This window comes from Chionomys nivalis, chromosome 6 (genome assembly GCF_950005125.1).
Source record: "Chionomys nivalis chromosome 6, mChiNiv1.1, whole genome shotgun sequence".
Taxonomy (NCBI): Eukaryota; Metazoa; Chordata; class Mammalia; order Rodentia; family Cricetidae; genus Chionomys; species Chionomys nivalis.
Genome location: NC_080091.1, coordinates 68,889,421 through 68,911,363, shown reverse-complemented (window position 1 = coordinate 68,911,363; position 21,943 = coordinate 68,889,421). Strand labels below are relative to the sequence as shown.

The following is a 21,943-nucleotide window of genomic DNA, read 5'->3' as shown; positions in this document are numbered from 1 at the left end:
TTAAAAAATGACAGACTATGGATGGCAAGAAGAGTCTTGATTTGTAGACATTAAAATGTAGGAAGTGTGCCACTTGGACTCGATGAAATGGGAGCCTTCCCGAAGCCTGGCTGACATAATGCATAATGCAAACAGGACAAGCTCCACCAGCATTAACTACTTTAGCTGGGGTTATGTAACTGGCATATCATGTTCCAGTAATATTTCAGTTATGCATGACTAACAGAGCCCTACCTTTGAGAGTTCTCGGGTTGCAATCGGGTTGCTACGGTATTTCTATACAGCTCAACACTCGCCCTAAAATGATGGTCCAGAACTTACATCCCGCTATCCAGTGTGGGTCAATAATGGCTGTAATACAGTTACCATGATCAATATTTACCTCACTTAGCAGGTCTACTGAGTCACTTGCCATGGATGATGCTCGTTAACCATCAGAGTGCTGAAAGGCAGTGTCAACAAACATGGTTCTCCTCACACAGGCTGAGGGTAAGTGGTACCAGGCTGCTGGGGGCAGCAAGCAGGAGAGGTGGGAGCCCTGAGCTGTGCCAATAACCTCCCCATGCTGTCATCTGACCTTATGGTCACACTTACCCTTGGTGGTCTCCCAGTATTTAGTTTTTGATCCCTTAAAAGTAACTAAATACTCGAGTCTTTTGAGTTCACAATTCAAACCACCATCTCTATTTCTGTTCTTTCTTTCCTCTACCTCTGTTTCATTTTTGAGCAAAAGGTTACAACTTGCTGGAACCCTTCATGGCAGGAGGCAGTTCGGTTAGCTCCTCTTCTCAGAGAAGCCAAGACTGTAACTGTCCCTGGCCAGCAAGCCATCCCTGGGTTCAAAGTGGCAAGGGTGGACATATAACCCATATCAGGAAACCAGATGCTTTCTTGAATAAATGCATTATCTTTGCGATCCACGCTCAAAAGCTTAGTTGAAGTATACATTATTCACCCAAGTCATCACCAGCAAAATATTCAGGGAAAATCAAGAGAAAAAAGAATATATTACTCAATTTAAAAACTCTTTATATGCACCAAGAACAAGAAAAAGCTAGTTTTAAAAAATGAACTTAACAGTGGTAATATAACAGGCACCTTACATTTTACATTTTTCTATAAATTTTTCTGCGTTCTGCAACACACAAAGACTATCTGTAATGAAGGGAAATTCCCAAAGCTGGCTTAATTAACTCAAGTCTGGCTTCTCTATTCTGAATGCTTATTATTTCTGTACTAATGGCATCACATCCAAGGAAATGAGTTCAAAGTTGGCAGTCTTAACCAGCCCCGATAGAATCAGAGGTCTGCTTCAAAAACAAATCTCTGCTGGCAAATGCGCCTTCTGACTCGTGCTTCCCTTCCTTCAGTTACCGCCCAGGAAAGAGGCCTTCCCTCCTCCAACTGGCAACACTTTCTCAAGAATAACAACAAGTAAACACCAACAGAATGCTGGATGGGAATGAATGAGCGTACAGAAGGACTTGAACATGACTAAGCCAGGAGCTGGCTTCCCCTTGGCCAAGAACCCATCCAAGCTAGCCCCACTGCCCAACTCAAAGTCCAAGACCACAGGCAGGAGGTGGCAGATTCCTGACCTCAGAATCACATGGTTTAGCCACAAAAATGTACCTGGCTACTGTCAGGCGGGCAGAGAGCAGCCAAAGGATGGGTGGTAACTGGAAGACTTGGAAAGGTGAGATCCAGCCTGAGACCCGAGCTCCAGCTCATCGTTTGACCTCTATGGTTTAAGTGGTGATGTCCAAGGACCTTCTCGAAAGACTATTCTGGGACAATGAGAGATTTTCTGGCTCCAGTCTCAAATAACTGGACGCGAGCCTGGAAACCCAGTGTATTTGTGTCCTGGCATCATGACCCAGTGCCACATATGCTATGCATATGATTCTCCTTTTACTTTCAGGCTATGAAGAATCTGTCACCATTGGAAGGAGAAGAAGCAAGACAGGAGACCCACTTCTCCAGACTTTAAATACTACATTCATGCATGCATTTGGACTATGCTATTTATAGCATGCTTTTCGAACCACTGGAGATAGGCCAGGGTTAATTTACTTCCTCTGAAGTATATCTGCTTGAAACTGCTGAGTTTCTATATAAAATTATAAGATAATAATTAATAGATTTTCCAAAAGCACTAATCTACCAACCTCATGATGACTCCTAGCTGGGGGAAAATACTTCATGAAGAAATGCCTGTCGACATTTGACATCCCAAAGGAATCTGCAGCTGGTGTGAGCAGCAAGGCACACAGCGCCTACTCAGATGCCTTTGCCCTGCTCTCACCGCAAAGCAGAGAGGAGCAAGAAAGGTCTGATTGTTCCCTGGGAGCAGAAGACAGAAAGAAAGTGCTGATTTTCTTAGAAGAAGCCCACGAGTGTTTTCAAGATGGGGAAAACAGGCCCACCTCGTCACTCAGCTAGAGAAAATCTTGATGGAGTGTCTGAGATACCCAGGAGCTGAGTTTGGCTCCGTCGAGGAAGAACTGCCACCGTCATTTGGGATGAGTGAGTGTGTGAGAGGGATCCCGTCAGCTGCCATGGAATGGAGAGTGCAATTTTGGGAGCCTAGGTGGAAGAAGTGAGAACCCCACAATGGAAGAGCTAGAGGAAGAACTAAGGGTACTGGTGCTGGAGTCTTCTGGAAAGAGCTCTTCACAGCTGCCTGGGTTTTAGAGAATGAACTGGGATGACTGACATGAGCAGCAGAAAGAGAACAAGGAATTTGCCTCATCTGCTCAAAACAGTAACTTTGATGATCTTATGTAAATTCTCCAAGTCTTTACATCTCTCCCAATTTTGTGCTTCTGGGGGAAAAGTACTATTTTACTTTACATTTGCTGTATGGTAGTATGAAAAATAAGGGCACCCTTGGTCTACAAGTCACCTTGACATCATGCTAAGTGCTTGGCAGATGTGCATCCACCAATAACTACCTGACATATATGAGTATATGTAATGCTAGTCTATTAACTTTCTTCTAAACACGAGCCAAGGTCAGACACATGAATGTGTTCAGCAGAGTCTGGCCTAGCACATGGTGCTCTTGAGGTATTTTAGGAAAGGATCATTTTCAGACCACTAAGCAAGGCAGAGATTCAAATTAAAGCATAGCAGACATTGGACAAAAACCAACACCACCACCTCCATATGACGGAGACTATCATAGTTATTTCTCTTTTTTTTTTTTTTTTTTTTTTTTTGGTTTTTCGAGACAGGGTTTCTCTGTGGCTTTGGAGCCTGTCCTGGAACTAGCTCTGTAGACCAGGCTGGTCTCGAACTCACAGAGATCCGCCTGCCTCTGCCTCCCAAGTGCTGGGATTAAAGGCGTGCGCCACCACCGCCCGGCCATAGTTATTTCTCTTGTGGTAAAAATAACACAGCAAAAGCATCTTAAAGGAGAGAGCGAGCGTCTTTTGGCTCACAGTTCAAGGGGATACAGTCCCTCATGGCGGGAAGTCAAGGCAGCAGGAGTGGTAGGCAGCTGGTCACGTGGCATCCACAGTCAGAAAACAGCACTGAATGCTGGTGCTCAGTTCCCATCCTCCTTTTTATCCAGTCCGGGTCCCAGACTGTACAGTGGTGCCATCCACATTTACAGTGGCTCCTCTTACCTCAGACCACCCAATCTAGACATGCTCAGAGGCTTGTCTCCTAGGTGATCCTGGAGCCTATCAAGATGACAGCACTAAACAGCATGAAGACAAAGCGTCTTTCAATAGAGGACATGAAGCACAGGGCAGGCTCGTCTTCAGGTTAGGAAAACTCCTCAATTTCCTTTCCAGTCCTGCAGTCTAGGAACCCGTGTGCGCAATGACATGGTTTTCTAACAGAAGCCAGTATTTTAAAATGCAAGGTGCTAGTTTTTCTTTAATTGGGCTTCTAAGAGATACAGAAATAAACTAAACTCTGAGGAATCTCACAAATAACAGGGAGGGAGGGGAACCCATATCTCTGTCTGGAACAGGTTAGCACCTAGTCTCCAGTACCACCTGTCGACCCTCTTGGGTCCTTTGCCTCTAACGTTCCCATTCTATGGAACAGCCACATTCTCCCTCCAACTCGATGCGAATATCCACACTGAAGGTCAAGCCTCAAAGTCCACACCCTACGCAGCCTTTCCCAGACCACATCCAGTCTATACTGACTTTCCTATCCTTTGCCATCTTACATTCCCCTGGTATCCTTAGTCTATAACCTAGCATTTCATGACATGCTGTTTGATATCCTTCTCAAGTTCATTTATGCAAACATTATACTCATCCTCACACAGCTGTACCTACCGGGAGGGTCTGGAATGGGATGCTCTAGGTAGACACAACCCAAGTATCCGAAGAGATCCAAATTCCCCTCCACTCGAATTACAAAAAAAGAAAATCACTGTCTCAATGGCACACAGGGAGAAAGAAGGTAGCAGCAAAAACAGAAAGAGATGACATGGCGTGATAAAAAGTTCCCGCATCAGCCCAAAGGGCTGCCCTTCCCACTTCAGAGCACCCAACAGGGGTAGCAGGGCCCCCCTTCCCTGTGGTCCACCTCACATTCTGAATTCACATCCCTGCCTACTGCTATCACTGTGCCCTTTGCAGAGTTCCAACTTGCCCTAAAGCAGCTGTGACATTTTAGTGGTGGGGGAGGCTACTCCTCTGTAGAGGGTGTCTCGTTTGAGAATGCAGTTCTTGGAAGAAAGACACTATTTAAAAAGAAGAACACCATTCTTTCGACAACCCCACGGAACTGGGAAAATGAGTTAGAAACAGAAAAGTCAAGTCCAACCCAGTCCCAATCCCTGGGAATCATGGAAGCACAGCATCCTGTCTCAAGACAACCATCACCCTTTTCATGTTTTCAGTGGGAATATAACAGCTTGCTTTTTTTTGGAATAACAGAAAACAAAATAAAAAAGTAAGATTAAGATTTCTGAAAAAAAGATTCTTCTTTTAAAAAAGCAATTATCTGCCGGGTGGTGGTGGTGCACGCCTTTAATCCCAGCACTCGGGGGGCAGAGGCAGGCAGATCTCTGTGAGTTTGAGACCAGCCTGGTCTACAAGAGCTAGTTCCAGGACAGGCTCCAAAACCACAGAGAAACCCTGTCTCAAAAAACCAAAAAAAAAAAAAAAAAGCAATTATCTATTTATTTTTAGGTGGTATTTCACATTTCCCTAGTTACTAGGAACTTACTATATAAGCTAGGCTGGCCTCGAACTTGCAACAATCCTCCTGAATAAAAATTGAAGAATATTATTTTAAGGTATGTTATATTTGTTTATGCTCTGGAACATTTGTTTAATGATGTAAAGATGTGTTGCTTCTTTTTAAAGAATGCATTTGTTTAATTCTTTGACACTGTGATTCTTTGCCTGTCGAAAACACTAATAAAGAGTTGAATGGCCAATAGCGAGGCAGGAGAAAAAATAGGCGGGGCTGGCAGGCAGAGAGGATAAACAGAAGTATAAACGAGGAGAAGCAGAGAAAAGAATAGCAAGAGAACAAGGAGAGGAGGACCCGGGGGCCAGCCACTCAGCCACACGGTCAGCCATGGAGTAGGAGTGAAGGTAAGGTATACGGAAGTAAGAAAAGGAAGAAGCCCAGAGGCAAAGGTAGGTGGAATAATTAAGTCAAGGAAAGCTGGCTAGAAATAAGCCAAGCTAAGGCTGGGCATAGATAAGAAAGAAGAAGACTCCATGCATTATTTATCTGGGGCTGGATGGTGCCCCCCCCCAAAAGAGTGAGTAGAGAGTCAAAAAAGTAAAACAACAATCAACAACAAATAAGCTTCCCAAATATTGGGATATAGGCATAACTCAAACAACTAACTCTTGGGAAAGGATTCCTTACGATGAGTCCTGGGATAACACACTTGAATGGAAAGGTTTTAGACCCTTGTTTTTTGAGACACGATTTCTCTGTGTAACTTTAGCCGTTCTGAAACTCTCTGTAGACCAGGTTGGTCTCAAATGCTCAGAGACCACATATATCTGCCTCCTGAAGGCTTGGATTAAAGATGTGCGCCACTGCTGACTGGCAAATTTTAGAATCTTAAGTAACCAGTGTAGGTGAAGAACTTTCTAGTACTAAGCCAAAGCACTGCATAGCACAGATAACTTTTCACACATGCACACACATGTGTGCATACACGCACAGAGACGGGGAGGGAGATAGATGATACATACATACACACACACACACACACACACACACACACATATATATATATATATTAGATAAGATAGATAATAGATAGATGATAGATAATAGATGATAGATAATAGATAAGATAGATAATAGATGAAGAGAATAGATGATAGATAATAGATTAGATAATAGATAGATGATGAGAATAAATATATAGATGATAGATAATAGATAAGATAGATAATAGATAGATGATAGATAATAGATGATAGATATATAGATAATAGATATATAGATGATAGATAGAGACAGATCCACTTAGAAAATAATGGAGTAACTCCTGTCAAGTGGAAGAACTTGAAGTACTACAGATCAGAGCATAAATATCACTCACTATTGTCAGCACTCAAGTTTGCTCAACTAGAAATTAATCTTAACTCGGAAAAAAAAGACACAAGGGAAATAAACCCCAGGCTAGCCCATGAGTTTGGCCCTGTCCTCTGCGGCTGCCTAGCACCGTGCGGCTATGGTGAAGAAAGGTTACACGGCTGCCTTTCCTTTGGAGTTCCCTTATGAGGACATGCAGACTCCTGAAATAACACGACTTATTTCAGATCATGGATGCCACTTCTCTTAAAATAAATCACTTTGGGGGGGTACGTAATCACCTAAGAATGAAGGAAATCTAGAAAATGCTCCTGAAGAACATGGAGTGAGGTGCAGAATGGCTCACTTTCCCTGAAAAGCAAGCCCAGCCCTACAGTGTCTAAGTATTTGGGGGATTCTAGTTTAAAAGTAGGAGCAGATGTGAATGTTTATCTCACTAGTTAAGATCTCCCCTCCTGGGAGCAGAACTCAGTATCCCAATCCTGCCGCTTTGTAAGGCGTCCCCAGAGGTGGTGACAAATCCAAAGTAAAACTGCAGTCCAGGAGGTGAGACCAAGCATTTGTTTGGGTCACAACACCTGGTGACCGAGTCTCCATCACAGAGCATGCGGGGCTGAGGTGAACGACATTTTCATATTGCTGATAGAAGGACGACATTATCCGGTATAGTGTGTGTGTGTGTGTGTGTGTGTGTGTGTGTGTGTGTGTGGCAAAGAGCCACCTTATGTTGAGGAGAGGAGGTGGGAAGCAAGTTAACCTTCAGACCAAATCTTGTGAGGAGCTGGAGAGGAAGCCTCAACAATTTCTCCATCCTTACCTATCAAAGCCCACAGCACAGTAGGTTGTTGGCTGCTAGTGAGGACAGCCTGTACCCCAAAACCTAGGCTGTACCTGTGTGGGTGACAGCTTTGGTTGGATAAGAGAAACCAGCCTGAGCTCCTGAGGATATGACATATTCAAAAGAGATGAGCCTTGCACCTCTGTGAGTGCTCATGCCCGCTCTACTTAAGCTACTCTTTCTGGCTTGTTTGCTGAAGACTTGGCTGTTGCCTTAGATAAGTTTGAATTTTAAAGTTTATGCTAATAAAAATTAATTGTATTTTTAATGAATTTTTGTTTTTTAACTAATAAACACACACACATATATGTATGTAGGTGGGTAGACAGAAGATGACAGCTAGCTAGCTAGATGATAGATGGATGATAGACAGATAATGAATAGGTAGATGACAGACAGATAAGAGATAGACAGGCAGACAGACAGAGATACAGCATAAAAGCCAAGAAGCCAGGTTCTGCCAGCACCACTCATCTTACTGTGAGACAGGGTCTCACTGTGAGGCTCAGGCTGACCACACCCTCCTCCTTCAGCTTCCTAAGTGCTGGAATTACAGGTGTGTACCACCACACCTAGCTCGGCACTAGTTATTTTCAAATGATAAAAACAAGTCTAACGATGTCTTTAACAAACAGAGAAAAAGGATAATTTAAAGATATATGTTTTCCTATAATACAACAGACCAATAATATGGAGTGTTAATTTATTGTTCTCAAATTATATTATCTTTAATTACAGTTTACTGTTTTGGGTTGAATTATGTTTCCTTAGGATCTTTGGACATGACCTTATTTGGAAACAGGGTTATTTCAGCTGAGCTTAGTTAAGGTTAATGGAGTAGGCATCCAGCAACACTGATACACTTAGACAGAGGAAACTTGCTAGCACACACACACACACACACACACACACACACACACACACGAAGAGCACTGGGGCGAAGAAGGATGAAGTTGGGATGAGTTATGGACACACCTTGGGCAGTCAATATTTCCAGTAAGCATCAGGAACCTGAGGAGAGGCCTAGGGCAGACTCTCCCTCACTGCCAATAGCAGGCTAACACCTCTTAAGTCCTTGGCTTTGGGTTTTTATCGACTAGGATAGAAAATTTCTCCTATGGAGGCCTTGTAGTTCGTAGAACTTCACTATGTAGCCCTAGCCAACTTAGATACCCAAGGAGAAAGAAAGAAACACTGTCATGACCTACTTATTCTAGAGGTCAGTTACATGAGAGAATTATCCCAAGGAGCAATGCTGCTTCTTACTGTCAGTTCCTGGGGGGCAGAGTTTGGTTTCTTGATGTTGATCTCAACGCTGTTGCTGCCTTGCTTCACTTGCACGGGAGAACCATGCACTGTGGCCACGCCTTCAAACATCTGGGACTTGGTTAAGGAAGGGCCAGGTTCCAGAGTGGGTCCTTCCTTTCCCTTTTCTTCCTCGTCTCCATGCGCCATGTCTCCATTCATGCTGATTTTCCCATCTACCTACAAAGGCCAGGATGAACAAGAGAACATGCTATTCCGCAACCAAAGATGATGAAACACACATTTGAATCACCTTAAAGAATTCCCTATGGACATTCCTATCACAAAAAAGAATCATGGTCCTCCAGTGTTTTCATGGGTCCTAGAAGCCAGTCTTCCGCCACCTCCATCTTAATTAAATCAAGGGTGTCTCTTTGGGGCTGCCAGTCACATCACAATTGAATGACATTTCATGTTCAATTTATGGTGTGTTTTCATTTGAAAGTATAGAAAAGTCAAGGAATCTTGAACACATGCCACATTATTTGGGTTTCAGTAATTTTTCAACTTAAGCTGTGGTGGCAATTCCACAATTCAAAAAAACTTTCTGATTAGCATAGCAATGAAGTAGGACCTGATCAAGAATATTTTACAGGTTATCTTGTAGTAGAAAGACAGGGTTTTTTGTTTGTTGTTTGTTTTTTGTAAAGCTATTATGGAAGGTAGGATTCTGATATGCTGTATTACAATAAGTCTCATTTTCTATTTAATTTTATAATTCCATCTTTTTTCTCAAGAAGATTAAAGAGTCCATGCTCACTATAATGTGTTTATTTCAGACTCTATATTTAGAGGAGGCACATGAGCAAGGAGAGGAGGGGCTCGCCCAGCCTATGGGAACCCTGAGGTGACCTACGCTCTAGTTCTGACTCTACCACTCAGCAGCTATGCAACTCCCAGCATTTTTGACTCTCTAGGTAAAAATGCAGATTTTGACACAACTTGGCCTTCCCCATAGTGTTGCTGTGGGGTTGGTCAGATGACTGAGGCATGCTTAGGACCTGGAGCACCGCCTCACACACTACTGGCTAGTCTTAGGTCTTCTAAAATCTTTTGAAAGAAACAACACAAGGTCAGACGTTAGCTGCGTTATCTTACCTCGGGCTACAACTGGCCATCATACTTTATTACCTGCCAGCTATGAGGATTTACGACACCACTCGGCACAGATGCGTGAGTGGAGACAGAGAAACGGTGTCCTTATCTTTATTGAGTGTGATCCGCGTGACTTTTCCTACTGTACTCTTCTCCCCTTCACTTTTTAAGATGATTCTAAACCACTGAATCGACAATAACAAGATTGTTTTTGAAAAACCAATGCTTGAATTGCATCATTTGATCTTTCTTTATTCTTTTTTTCCTAAAAATATGCTATAGATTATTTATTCCTTTATTTTGAGAAAGGGTCTTGCTGTTGTGGGCACATGTACACACACATATGTATGCACATTTGCTGTTGTGGGCACATGTACACACACATATGTATGCACACTTGCTGTTGTGGGCACATGTACACACACATATGTATGCACACTTTTCTAAGCTGCCCTGCCTCTCTAACCTAGTAACAACTGTCCTATTTATAAGTGACTTTGACAACGAATGTTCATTTATTCTTGAGAAAGTGTCTTCCTGTTATGGGCACATGCCCTCCCACTGACCCATACACACAGTGAAGGAGAGACAGGCTAACATACAAAAATGACAAGGTTTTCAGAGCCTAACTTGTGTCATAAATTCTTCTACCTTCCCCATTATGTGGTCATGTTGTACCATTTACAGCGATGAGGGAAGTGGATATATAATAATACATAAAATATATTAATATATAATATATAATGTATTCCCACTGTTCTGGGCCATCTTAATATAATGCTTCCATGGAATGTTACACCACTCATCATCTGGCTCCAGCTGAAGGACGGAACTCAAATATTTGAACCACTGAGGAGACTGCTAGACACACATGTGTACATACACACAAACACACACACAATTATTTTGTAAATAATCTTCAACTTCTATGGCTAATCTCAGGAAGAATTAAGTTATTCACTTTTGCGGACTGCCTACCATGTCTTGGGTATCTATGCCAGGCTTTTAGGATGGAGCCATGGAAAATAAAGAAAGAGTTTTTACCCTGTAAGGAACAAATATTTTAATTCAGTCTGAATGAAATGGTCAGACATTCATTGTTTTTATGCTAGCAAAGCTTAAGATACAGATTTAAAAGATTTATTTAGACTTATTTAAACCCAAGTCAGAAGGTAGGTTTGGGCCTCTCAAGTCAACTTTAAGATACAGATTTTAAAGATATATTTAGATAATTAGATTTATTTCAACCTAAGTCAGAAGGTAGATTTGGGGTCCCTCTGAAGTCCGGTAATGAAGCCAGCCCCCTGTATTGTCTCCCAGCCCACTGACTTATGCAAACCTCTCACTAACCATAATGACCCCAACTCCCAGGGGAAGAACTCCATCTTTGACACCTATTACAAAACTCAGAGCATGCAAGGACAATGTGTACTGACTGGTTTTTGGAGTAGAAGGAGCTTGAGGTACAGGATGAATGCTCCCCCACAATATAGGTGGACAATGGAATAGGAGCAAGGGAAAATATGCTTGTTGCCAAAGAGTCTTTGGTTCTTGAAAATGATTTTTATATGCTCTTTAGTAATATAGCAGCTTTCTGCTTAAGAAAAACTTTGTCTCGCCTGATGATGAACACACCCCACACTACCATGTGTTATTTCCCCCAAGTGCAGCAACTCTTTGGATATAGTGTCAATTTCTTCCTTAAAATGTAGCTGTAGCCGGGCGGTGGTGGCGCACGCCTTTAATCCCAGCACTCGGGAGGCAGAGGCAGGCGGATCTCTGTGAGTTCGAGACCAGCCTGGTCTACAAGAGCTAGTTCCAGGACAGGCTCCAAAACCACAGAGAAACCCTGTCTCGAAAAACCAAAAAAAAAAAAAAAAAAAAAAATGTAGCTGTAAATTTTTCTGTTTAAAGTAAAAGGAAATACACTTTGAGTTTTCCATGCATCCACATCACTACAGACATGGAATATTGCTAAATTAGGCTTTGCTTACACTGCTCTAAGAGAAACCACATCATCAACAAACCAGGAAAGAGGCCTTGCTTACGGAGAAGCCTCGTCAGTCACAGTGGGGTCACTAAGAGAAACAACGCCCAACCCTTACGTATCTGCGAACCAAATCTCCTGAAATATAGGAGTACTATTGTCCGTGTTAAGTGTGTTTGGCTTTTGTTTGATAAAAATTATTGCATATTTCTTGAGTCAGAAGGCTTCTTTCCACAAACTACCCAGAGTTCGCTTCCCATCTGCCTCTCAAAGAACTCATCCTACCTTAAAAGTCTTCAGAACCTCTTGAGAGGCTTTGGGCTGGGTGTAAGGCTTGGGTGTCAGCATAGGCACTGCACTGGGAGGGAGGGATTTGCTTGGAGACCCACTGCCGCCTGCTGTGCTGGTCTCTGGGACACTGCAGCGAGCAATGGTGGCTTCAACTGTGGCAGTGAACTTGGGTGGAGGCAGTGATTGCTGCCGCAAGTATTTCATGGGGCTGGGGTCATTCGGGACGGAGGATAGGTTTGGCTCTGTTGAATGGCTTCTTTCCAGGATTTTTGGCATCTCCAAGCGTTCGAGCACAGCCTCGCTGATAGTGAACCTCTCGATGTACTGCTGGAGGATCCCTTCGGCCTCCTCCTGTGACCGTGCATTCTTATAGGCCTCGTGCAGCTCCCTCTCTCTCCGCTCTCTGCAGGATGGGACAGGGGAAGAAGAGCAATGAACATCTGGGAAAGTTGCAAAGATTCCCACCAAGGCAGAGTAAAACCAAACTAGAAATAGTAGCGCTGGAGCTTTTGGGATAGCAAAAGCTATGCTTAGAAAATGCATAACTAGATACTCTGACACCCTAACAACAGAGAGACCCACTTTTCTTGCACAATCTCTCTGTAAGTCTTGATGCTTTTCCTTCGTTCACTTGTCCCGTCTTCTCCAGACATCAACTTCTCCATTTTTTTCCTTTCTTCCTCTTTCTTGATTAAGTCCTGAGAAGCACTTCTTCTACGGCTCTTCCAGCGAGCCAGGTCCTGGGGGGAGAGAGAGAGAGAGATGCCATGTTCAGAATTCCCTTTCAGTGACTCACAGACCTGTCAGCATTGAGACACTACGCCGGGATACTTCCCCACAGTCCCATGAAGGTCTGGTTGGAACAAGGATGCCTGGAAGGCCGGGAAAGGAACAGGGAGTGTGCTCACCATCACTAACAGGAGAGCAATTTATTGAAACACTGGGGTGTGATAAACGCAATCATACCTTACGTTGCTTGGCAAATTTGAGAGAACTGTCTTACAAGGTAATAATCACATTGGGATATCTGTATTGGGAACAGATACCCTGGCAACAGAATGGTAGGGACTCATGTACAGTTTTCTTCCTGCTGGCAGGAAGGGCTGAAAAACGTGGCTCTGGAGATGAGTCTTACAGATCCACTGATTCTATAGGTGTGAATTCCTCTTGTACTCAGGAGTGGCCGAGACCTGCCCTACAGGTGCTTCCAGCACAACAGCGAGGCTGCTGGGTCAGAGGGACAAGCTGGAGCTGAGGGAAACAGCCTGGCTCCATCTTGCTCATGCACTGCCTGTGTTTCCTCATCTCTCTGAAGGCTTTGCATCTTCCCTACAATGGGGGTGGTTGTTCCAACTCTGCTCATAAGTCCTGGGGTTCCATGTGGCGACACTTAGGTGCTCGACACGTAGACATATTGTCATTACACTGTGTCAACTTTGGGAAAATTAACTTTTTGACTAATGATGGAGTCAGGTTTCCAATAGTGATCTACCTGCTCTGTGAGAAACAAATAAAATGATCCTCACTTCTTTCTGCTGAAGCTCTTGGCTCTTGGCACATCACTTTCAAGCTCTCGCCAGCCTCTGGCACCTTCTTTCCCTGGTTTGAGTCTTGCTTCTCTACTCACTAGCTATGGAACTTCGGTGGTGACTTAGCTGGGCTGGGGTTACATCTGTGGGTGCTGGGAGCTAACCATTTTTAGTACACCAAGCTACTGAACGGTTGGATGAACTACCCAGAGCAAAGCATTTAGAACAGTGCCTGCTACTGGTACAATAAACGCTGACAGTTGCAGTCACCGTAATCGTCCATCAGTCTTAAATATGGAATATTAAAAAGCAGCACCGCTCTGTGCTTACCCTAGTCGCCTGCCTCCCACCCTTTCTCTTTGTGACCAATACCTGCTGATACATACACACCAGGGCCAGTTCCTCCTCTCTCCTTGTTCCTACAGACCCCTCCTTTAATCCCTGGCAAGGAGGTCTCTGTCTGCAAGGCTGGGGCGGCCCTCCCCAGCAGGGCTTTGAAGTCTACCCTACCAGCCCGGTGGTCGGCTGAGTCCCTCCGCAACTGCCCGCGGCTTTGGCCCGAACTCACATCTTGCCATTTGTCGTCCTCTTCCCTCAGCTGGTTATTTATCAGCTGCAGCTGCTCCTGACGGGCCCTGCTGTGCGGCAGCACCGCTGCCTCCTCCTCACACCGCATGTCAAACATACTCGTGCTCCTGAGACGGAGAGAGCAAAAACAAAAAGCAAGCTGGATGAGCGCGGGCGGCAGGCTCCTGCCGCTACTGCTCATCGCCGCCTGGGGGCGCTACCGGGCTGAGAGCCGCCTCTTCACTCCGCAGAGGGAAGCAGCCACCAGCAACAAGCCTAGAGAGGATGTCTTTGTCCTCATTGATGGCCCTGAACTGGGCAGCTTTCTAAAAAAACTTTCTAAAAAGGTGCCAACAAGGGGATAGGAGAAAGCATCTGAAGGCCCGCACTCTTCTCATTTAAAGGTATAAAATTTAGGGAGAATTTGTGGGTACAGGCACATTTTATCATTAAATTCCATTCCAGCAGAATTTCACTACACTTCGAGGTGAAAAGAGATGGCTTGCCTGACTGATCTACTTGCCCAGAGACAATTCTTCACTTTCAAAAATAAAAGGATAGGGCCTCAAGATTAAGACACCCACTGTTGCATATTTAAATTGATGCTGGCATGTTGTGGTTATTTCTTTTTCTTTTCTATACAAGTATGTAATTGATAGTACATCTTGGAATCAAGAAAATAAGGCATTTTGTAATATGAGGACGGGATAAAAATATAAAGCAGGGTACACTTTGCACCCTAATGTGTTCACAATCACTTTGGTTTATTTTTGCCAGGATATATTTTTTTTTTTTTTGGTTTTTTGAGACAGGGTTTCTCTGTAGCTTTGGTGCCTGTCCTGGAATTAGCTCTTGTAGAGTAGACCAGGCTGGCCTCGAACTCCCAGAGATCCGCCTGCCTCTGCCTCCCGAGTGCTGGGATTAAAGGCGTGCGCCACCACCGCCCGGCTGCCAGGATATTTTTAATTTACTTTCGAAGGGAAAGGGCAGACAATGAAGACAAGCAAACCTTTTGGCTGTGCATGCCGCTGATAGACTCTATCGGCATTTACTAAGACCACAGACCTCAACGGACCTGTGAAGAGCAAGCATTGGAGCAGCAGAAGAACACGGAAGTACAGACCAAAGCAAAACCCTCCTCCCCGCATCCCTTAAAGAAATGATAAGCTCTTAAAACCAAAAGGATAGCATGGATTGCATCTGCAAGAGGTCATGGAGAAACCTTCTAAGCCCCCTAGCTGTAGAAGATGGTGGTAATCCATTTTTAAAGCCAGTTTAACGTCCAGAAAAAACAAGGAAGCCATGCGCTTGGCAACTGATGATTCCTGACACCTTCAGAGACACAAAGGGCAGCAGCACCGTGGGGTGAATCTGCATGGACAGCCGGGTTCCTCGACCCTTTCTCCGGCTGCTGGACATCTGAAATCTAACCCAAGACCTCGAACTCAAAGACTATCTTCTCCAGAATGTTCTGGGACTCCACTGCAGAGACTTGTTTTTGAATCTGAGGGGTCTGTCAGTCCAGGGGTGACTTAGCACAGTGGGAAGCTGCTGTGGCCAGCTCTCCCAGGAGTGCTGGCTTCCAAAGCTGGGCCTTGCAGGAAAAAATAAAACTTCTCCTCAGAGGGGAAGGGGCTGTGATTTTTTTTTTATCTCTTTACCCTATTTATTAGCATTAAGAAAGGCTCAGGAATTTACAGGGTTAAGTAGAATGTTGTTGTTGTTGTTGTTTTAACTTTAAGATAAAAATTCACAACCAGGCAGTAGTGGCACACATCTTAATCCCAGCACTTAGGAGGCAGAGACAGGCGGATCTCTGTGAGTTCAACACCAGTCTGGTCTACAAGCGCTAGTTCCAGGAGAGGCACCAAAAAAAAAAAAAAAAAAAAATCACCTAGAAATAGACAGAAACTCATACACTTTATATTAAAGGGGAGGGAGGGGGAGATTTTACCTTTAAACTATCCAATCCAGTCAGTTATTTTAAAGGCAAATTCCAGTTTCTACTAAAGCCCTTGGGTGTATCTCTGAGCTGAGTATCTTACACACCAAGCATTCTACAGGTTGGGGAGAAAGAGGCGGCCCCAGCATCGCAGCCTGTGAGCTCTAAAGACAGAATTCTGGGTTGGTCATAGTAGGCGGCTAGGCAGAGGCCTCTGCAGGGGTGGGAAGCAAGCAGTTGGCTTCTCCAAGGTGTGGGATTCAGCCACCCACTAGCTGTTGATGGAGGGACTGAGAGGCTTCCACAGCTGCCTTCCTCAGCCTTGATTTCTGAGGCTCTGACTCACCTCAGCCCAAGGGCCAGAAACTCTGTGCTTGCCCTCCCCTATAGCAGGAAGTACTATCTCTGCCTCCCGCCACCAGTGTGTGTGTGTTTAAAGAAATACCAACAACTTACCAAAAAAGAAAACAGCAAAATTGTAACATTTTGTCATTTGTTTTTTAAAAAAGGAACCGAAAAAGTTGAAAATTGACAATAACAGAAAATGGGCTGAGTCACTACTTAGAAAGCGGCCTTCAGTTTAGAGGTTGAATTTCACATCTGAATAAAGAAGAAGTGAGGGTCTGGGTATGGAGCGGGACCAGATGGGGTGAGGAGCCCTGAATATTGTGACTGGGACTGAACCTGCCCTCAGCGCCAACGCTCATGTCCTAGCTCTTGGCTGCTGGCTGTAGAGGCCAAGACTCAGTTGGGAGCAAGCTAACATTTCTGAGGAATTACCCTTCCTCTAGTGGCACCTGGAAATGGTTTCTGAGACAAGGCTGAGATGAGAAAATTCAGAATCAAAGGCCTCATGGCGCTCCCAAGAGGCAGGCTCCTGTGGCGGAGGCACGCTGAGACAAGAAATGTGTAAGGCTGAGGAGAGCTGGAGGAAGGTGAAGCTAAACTTACAGAGATGTTCTTGACTGGCCAGAAGGTGCAGAGATGTTCTTGACTGGCCAGAAGGTGCAGATTTCGCTATCTCTATGGTCGACCCTGACTCATGTTTTATCAGGACATTGTCTTTTGATTGGGCTGGATCTTAAGAATGCATCAATTAGTAATAAGCGTAGTTTATGGCTTTAAAGGGTTTGGAAAAGGGATCGGGAAGTAAGATCAGTGTACTTCTCTATTTTAAAAATTAACTCTTAGTATCACCTTTTGGTTTTGTTCCCCTGCATGGCTTCTAAGCAGCTAATTTGATACTTTGTTTATTCTCAAATCAAACCTCTGAACAAGAAGGCCCTTGACCTCTTCCTGGTCCACAGGGACAGTTTTTATGAACACCGGAGAAGGGAGCCCTGAGCCCCGTCCCTTTAAACAGTCGCTAAGTTTCTCAGAGGCAGGAGTGGGGAAGATCTAGAGCCCTCTGAGCGTAGCTTCCTTCCCTTCACCTTTTAGGTTTCCCCAAGATCTACTTTGGGCAAACTGCACCCTGGCTTGGCCTCAGTGAAGATTAACTCCACTCTGTCACAATGTTGCTGTCCGCCCTGTCAGACGAGTATTTCATCTGTCAATATCACGCCCTCCTCCTGTCAGAGATCTTAAATGTTGCCACTGTGGGTTCAGGCCTCAGTTTTACAAACTGCCTCACTCCCGGCAGTCAGTCAAGCACGGACTGAATTTCATTTCCGAGGCACTAAGGTTCTGTCTCCCAGATAACCAAATAGTTCTAGATTGCCCATCAGAACTTGGGGATGGAACAGGAATGGCTAGGGCTAAGAGTGTAACCTAGGCTGATATCTTCAACACAAACAGGAAAAGCATGATGCTAAACATTGTTTAAAGTCCCCCTCTGCTTAAATACCATTATTCTGTCATCGTCATTGGTGGAAATGACATCTACTGGCCGGCTTAAACTCCTTTCTATGATGTGGACCTTGGCCAAGGAGAATAGGCAGCGCTCATCCTTCCGGGGATGGCCTTGTCTCTGTCAGGACACACAACACCTTTGTGTAATGGGATGTTGGTATGAAATATTAAATCCTGTTCATTAAAGGACCAATTACTCAGACCTGAGAAGAATATTATTCTAGAAAACTCTGTATATCTGGTGCAGAATGATCTGCTTATAGGAAATCCAGTATTGGGACAGAATTTATAAGGTCACGGATGGGACAGTTAAGATTCTTCTCAAACTGGGTATGTGAGGTTCTGAGTGGGAAAAAGACCTCTGTGTGGGAGGAAAAGCAGAAGCCCGGGTCCTGTTTTATACTCTTGACCCCTTGCTATGCTGGGGAACTTGAACAAAACCCCAATGTTTGGGTCTTAAGCATTGCACAGTTCCTATGACTCCAACCTGGTAGGAACTTGGGCTTCTGAATCTATAATTAGTGGTTAGGATTTATTTTCTTAGTTTTGGGGGAAAAATGTGACCGTAGGAATGACTACTTCATTGTTTATGCTAAGCCCCAGCGCATTAGGAGTTAAACTGCAAAACTCAAGATAGCCCTTCCCTAATCCCAATAGTCCCAAGACTTCCTAGTTGAGGAAGGGCACCAAAGTACAGCTCACTAGAGCGGCTTGAGCATGCTGAGCTACGAAAACCGAGAAGAAAAGCTGAAGCACCGACTGGACGTTAGCATCATGCTTAAATTGCCTTCTCACTCCTCTTCCCTGCACAGAGCACGTTCTGCCTCGTGGCCCCACGTGCTCTGCTGGGGCCTGGGCTCACTTTGCAGCTCGCTGCGGCATCCAGGGCATGCCAATTAGTGGTAAGTACTGGAAGCATGCAGTTTAGGCTAGCGATTAATGTAATCCCTACGGATGCGATGCCACTTACTCTGCGTCATCCGACACAGGAGTTCTCGGACCGTATCTACAAGATCAAATAAAAAAGTTAGAGGAGTGGCAGGGAATGGATGAAAAACAAAAAACATCGACCACGTATACAAAACCTCTTTCGCTGACCATGCTGAAAGAGAAAGGTCATTACGCAATTAGCAATATTCATTAGCTACTGAAAAAGTCAAGCCTTGACATTTCCAAAGAGTATAGAATTTGGGTTAAGACCCAGAAGAGAAATCAAATAATCCCATGTTGCCCACAAAGAAAAACTCTGTCCAATGTAAACACAAAGTGGTTTAGGTGGAACCCATGGTGCTTGGGCAAGGCAACTTAAAACACACACACACACACACAACAGCTGCTCGCAGACTGCCCAGGTCTCTGTTCTGGTGGTGATGGACTGTAACAGACACACAACACACACCGTCCCACTCAGCCGACCTGATGTGTTGATGCATCAGCACAGCCAACATCAAAGACTATTCTACAGTTTCCTAAGAGTGAAGCATAACTTCAGTCAGAACCCCGATCAGTACCTCTCATCTGCAGCTGAGAGAAACCACAGTTCCTAGAAAACGGGTAGTCTTAATGGAAACCAGACTGAGGCTAACCCACAACTGGGAAGAGCAAAGGTTTTCCTAAACTTTTCTATTCTTCTGATAATTTGGGTTTATAAAGCTGTATCCTCTATGATATGTAAATGTATCTACTCAGCGCAATGGGCACGAACTTCAAAAAGAGAGCATCGCCGTAAGGAAGCACACTTCTGAAACAACAGCTCCAGAGAAGGTGTCCCTTCAGCAAGGATGAGAGTCCTTTTCTGCCCATGACAGGCTACTCACTTCGGCATTCTGAATGTGGAAAAAGAATTGCAGCTGTAAGGTGAATCTCTCCTGCTTCTAGCTTCCCAGAAATCATATCTCAATTCCAGCAAAACATTACCTTGTTCCACGATGAATAGCCTATCAGGGTTTCCTCTTATAACTTTGGAGAAATTACCCCACCGTGCACACACACACACACACACACACACACACACACATTTCTTCAACTTTTATCATTCTAGAACATTTTAATTTATTGACAATTATTATTTTGTCCACAGGGAAGACAATCCATATGTGGGTAAAACCCCAGATTTCTGTTGGAATGGCCACAAGCGAGCCAAGGAAAGGGCTGTGAGGTGCCGCTTCTGCTGACAGAAGGCTCATCCTCTTCTTCAGGGGCACTTCCAGGAGGTGCTGGTTGAAGTAAGAGTCTGAGTACCCCAAATGCCACAACCGCAAAGCAAGTGGTGAGGGATTCCTCCCCACCAGCATGAGCAGAACCCACCCTGAAGTCTGGGGATCTGGTTTCCAATCAGTAAAAGGTCTGTTAAAATACTCATCCAAATGTGGAGCTTGCTAAACTGTCTTTACAAGACAAGTTACTCTTGAAGGATGATTAATGGGGAAATAACTGACGAGCAGTTGTGTGGTTCCGCATCACTATTTGGAAGTCTAATTACCATCTGACTCAAGAACAGCAAAAGTACAGACAGTGAACTTGTGCACACACAGCCTCGTCCCAGCTAAGACTTCTACAGCGTTAGCTTTGGGATGTACCGGAATTTCAACTGCTTCTTCACAGAACAATTAACAGCATTCGTGGATGGCTCTGCAGATAAACAGATGCCTACCAAATCCTGTCTCACTATGCAAGAAGTTGCCTGATTGTCTTTCCTCCTCAGTGGCCAGAGGAGACCCTTGAGGGGTATTTTGGACACCTGAAGGAACAGCACAGGCCCTGAAGATCACCTACCTTGCTTTATATGGATCTAAGGAATTTCCCCTGGCCACTCATTAGTGTTAAAAGGGCACAGATGTAGGTAAAACTGCCTTTGGGTAAGAGGAAGATAATCAGCACTTGGGCTGTAAGGGGCTTTTTCACTTATCAAACAGCTTCTTCCCCCATAAGGAAATTCTTAAATGCAATGCAGCAGAGCCAGTAGGCTGCAGGATACAGAACTGACAGCTGCGAGAGCCTTGGAATGAGCCACCTACCAAAAGAGTCAATTAACGAAGCCCCAGTCCAGGGCAGGGCTGTCTGCAGGGGTAACAGGAACAAGCCATATACTGACTGATCATGATTTTACCACTCCTGGCACTAACAGAATCCCACAATTATCCAGTGTGAGACCCCTGTACTCCAAACTGACTTGAAGTGAGAGCTGACCACAGTTCTCCCACTCAGATGTGCACTCAGACTCAGGTTTCGCACATAGTAATACTCAGTAAACCTTTGTTAAAAAAAAGCATGAATTGTCAGAGTGCGGGTTGGCTCAATCAAGAAGCACATCAAGGGCCCGGAGGTGGCTCGGCAGGTAGAGGGGCTTGCCACCAAGCCTGATGACCTGAGGGTTTTTTTTTTTTTTTTAATTTTTTAAACTCACATGGTAGAAGATCCAGCTCCTACTGGCATGAAGCTAGAAAACATCATTTTGAGTGAAGTAAACCAGAACAGAAAGACAATTATCACATGTACTCACTCATAAGTAGTTTTTAAACATAAAGCAAAGAAAACCAGCCCACAAATCACAATCCCAGAGAACCTAGACAACAATGAGGACACTAAGAGAGACTTATATAGATCTAATCTACATGGGTAGTAAAAAAAAGACAAGATCTCCTGAGTAAATTGGGAGCACGGGAACCTTGGGAGAGGGTTGAAGGGGAGGGGAGAGATAGGAAGGGGAGCAGAGAAAAATGTAGAGCTCAATCAAAATAAAAAAGAAAGAAAGAAAGAAAGAAAGAAAGAAAGAAAGAAAGAAAGAAAGAAAGAAAGAGCAATAGAATTCCTGCCACCAGATGGCAGTGAGGTTGGCTAATGTTGATAACACTTCAAGCTTTATAAATGTTCGTCTTCTTTGGCCTGAAATCTATAAAATCAAGTAGGTTATAAAGAAGTCTGACCCTTCTGCCAAAGTCTCCTCTGTGAGCCAGGAAGAAACAAGTTTTTCACTATCTGCCCACAAGATGAAGATA

General features: G+C 44.3%; 1 protein-coding gene across 13 annotated transcripts in view; it reads right to left on the bottom strand.

Moving 5' to 3' along the window:
* Positions 1–21,943, bottom strand: part of Limch1 (LIM and calponin homology domains 1) — a 306,925-nt gene that overhangs the window by 36,850 nt on the left and 248,132 nt on the right. For 7 of the 13 annotated variants that reach the window (XM_057772413.1, XM_057772409.1, XM_057772407.1 and 4 more), the window contains 5 exons: positions 18,916–18,951; positions 14,154–14,280; positions 12,639–12,796; positions 12,051–12,459; positions 8,645–8,863 (listed from right to left, as the gene is read on the bottom strand). In XM_057772413.1, the coding sequence (XP_057628396.1) occupies positions 8,645–8,863; positions 12,051–12,459; positions 12,639–12,796; positions 14,154–14,280; positions 18,916–18,951 (949 nt within the window). The remainder of the gene's footprint in view (positions 1–8,644; positions 8,864–12,050; positions 12,460–12,638; positions 12,797–14,153; positions 14,281–18,915; positions 18,952–21,943) is intronic. The other 6 variants (XM_057772410.1, XM_057772416.1, XM_057772418.1 and 3 more) reach the window with 1 other exon arrangement.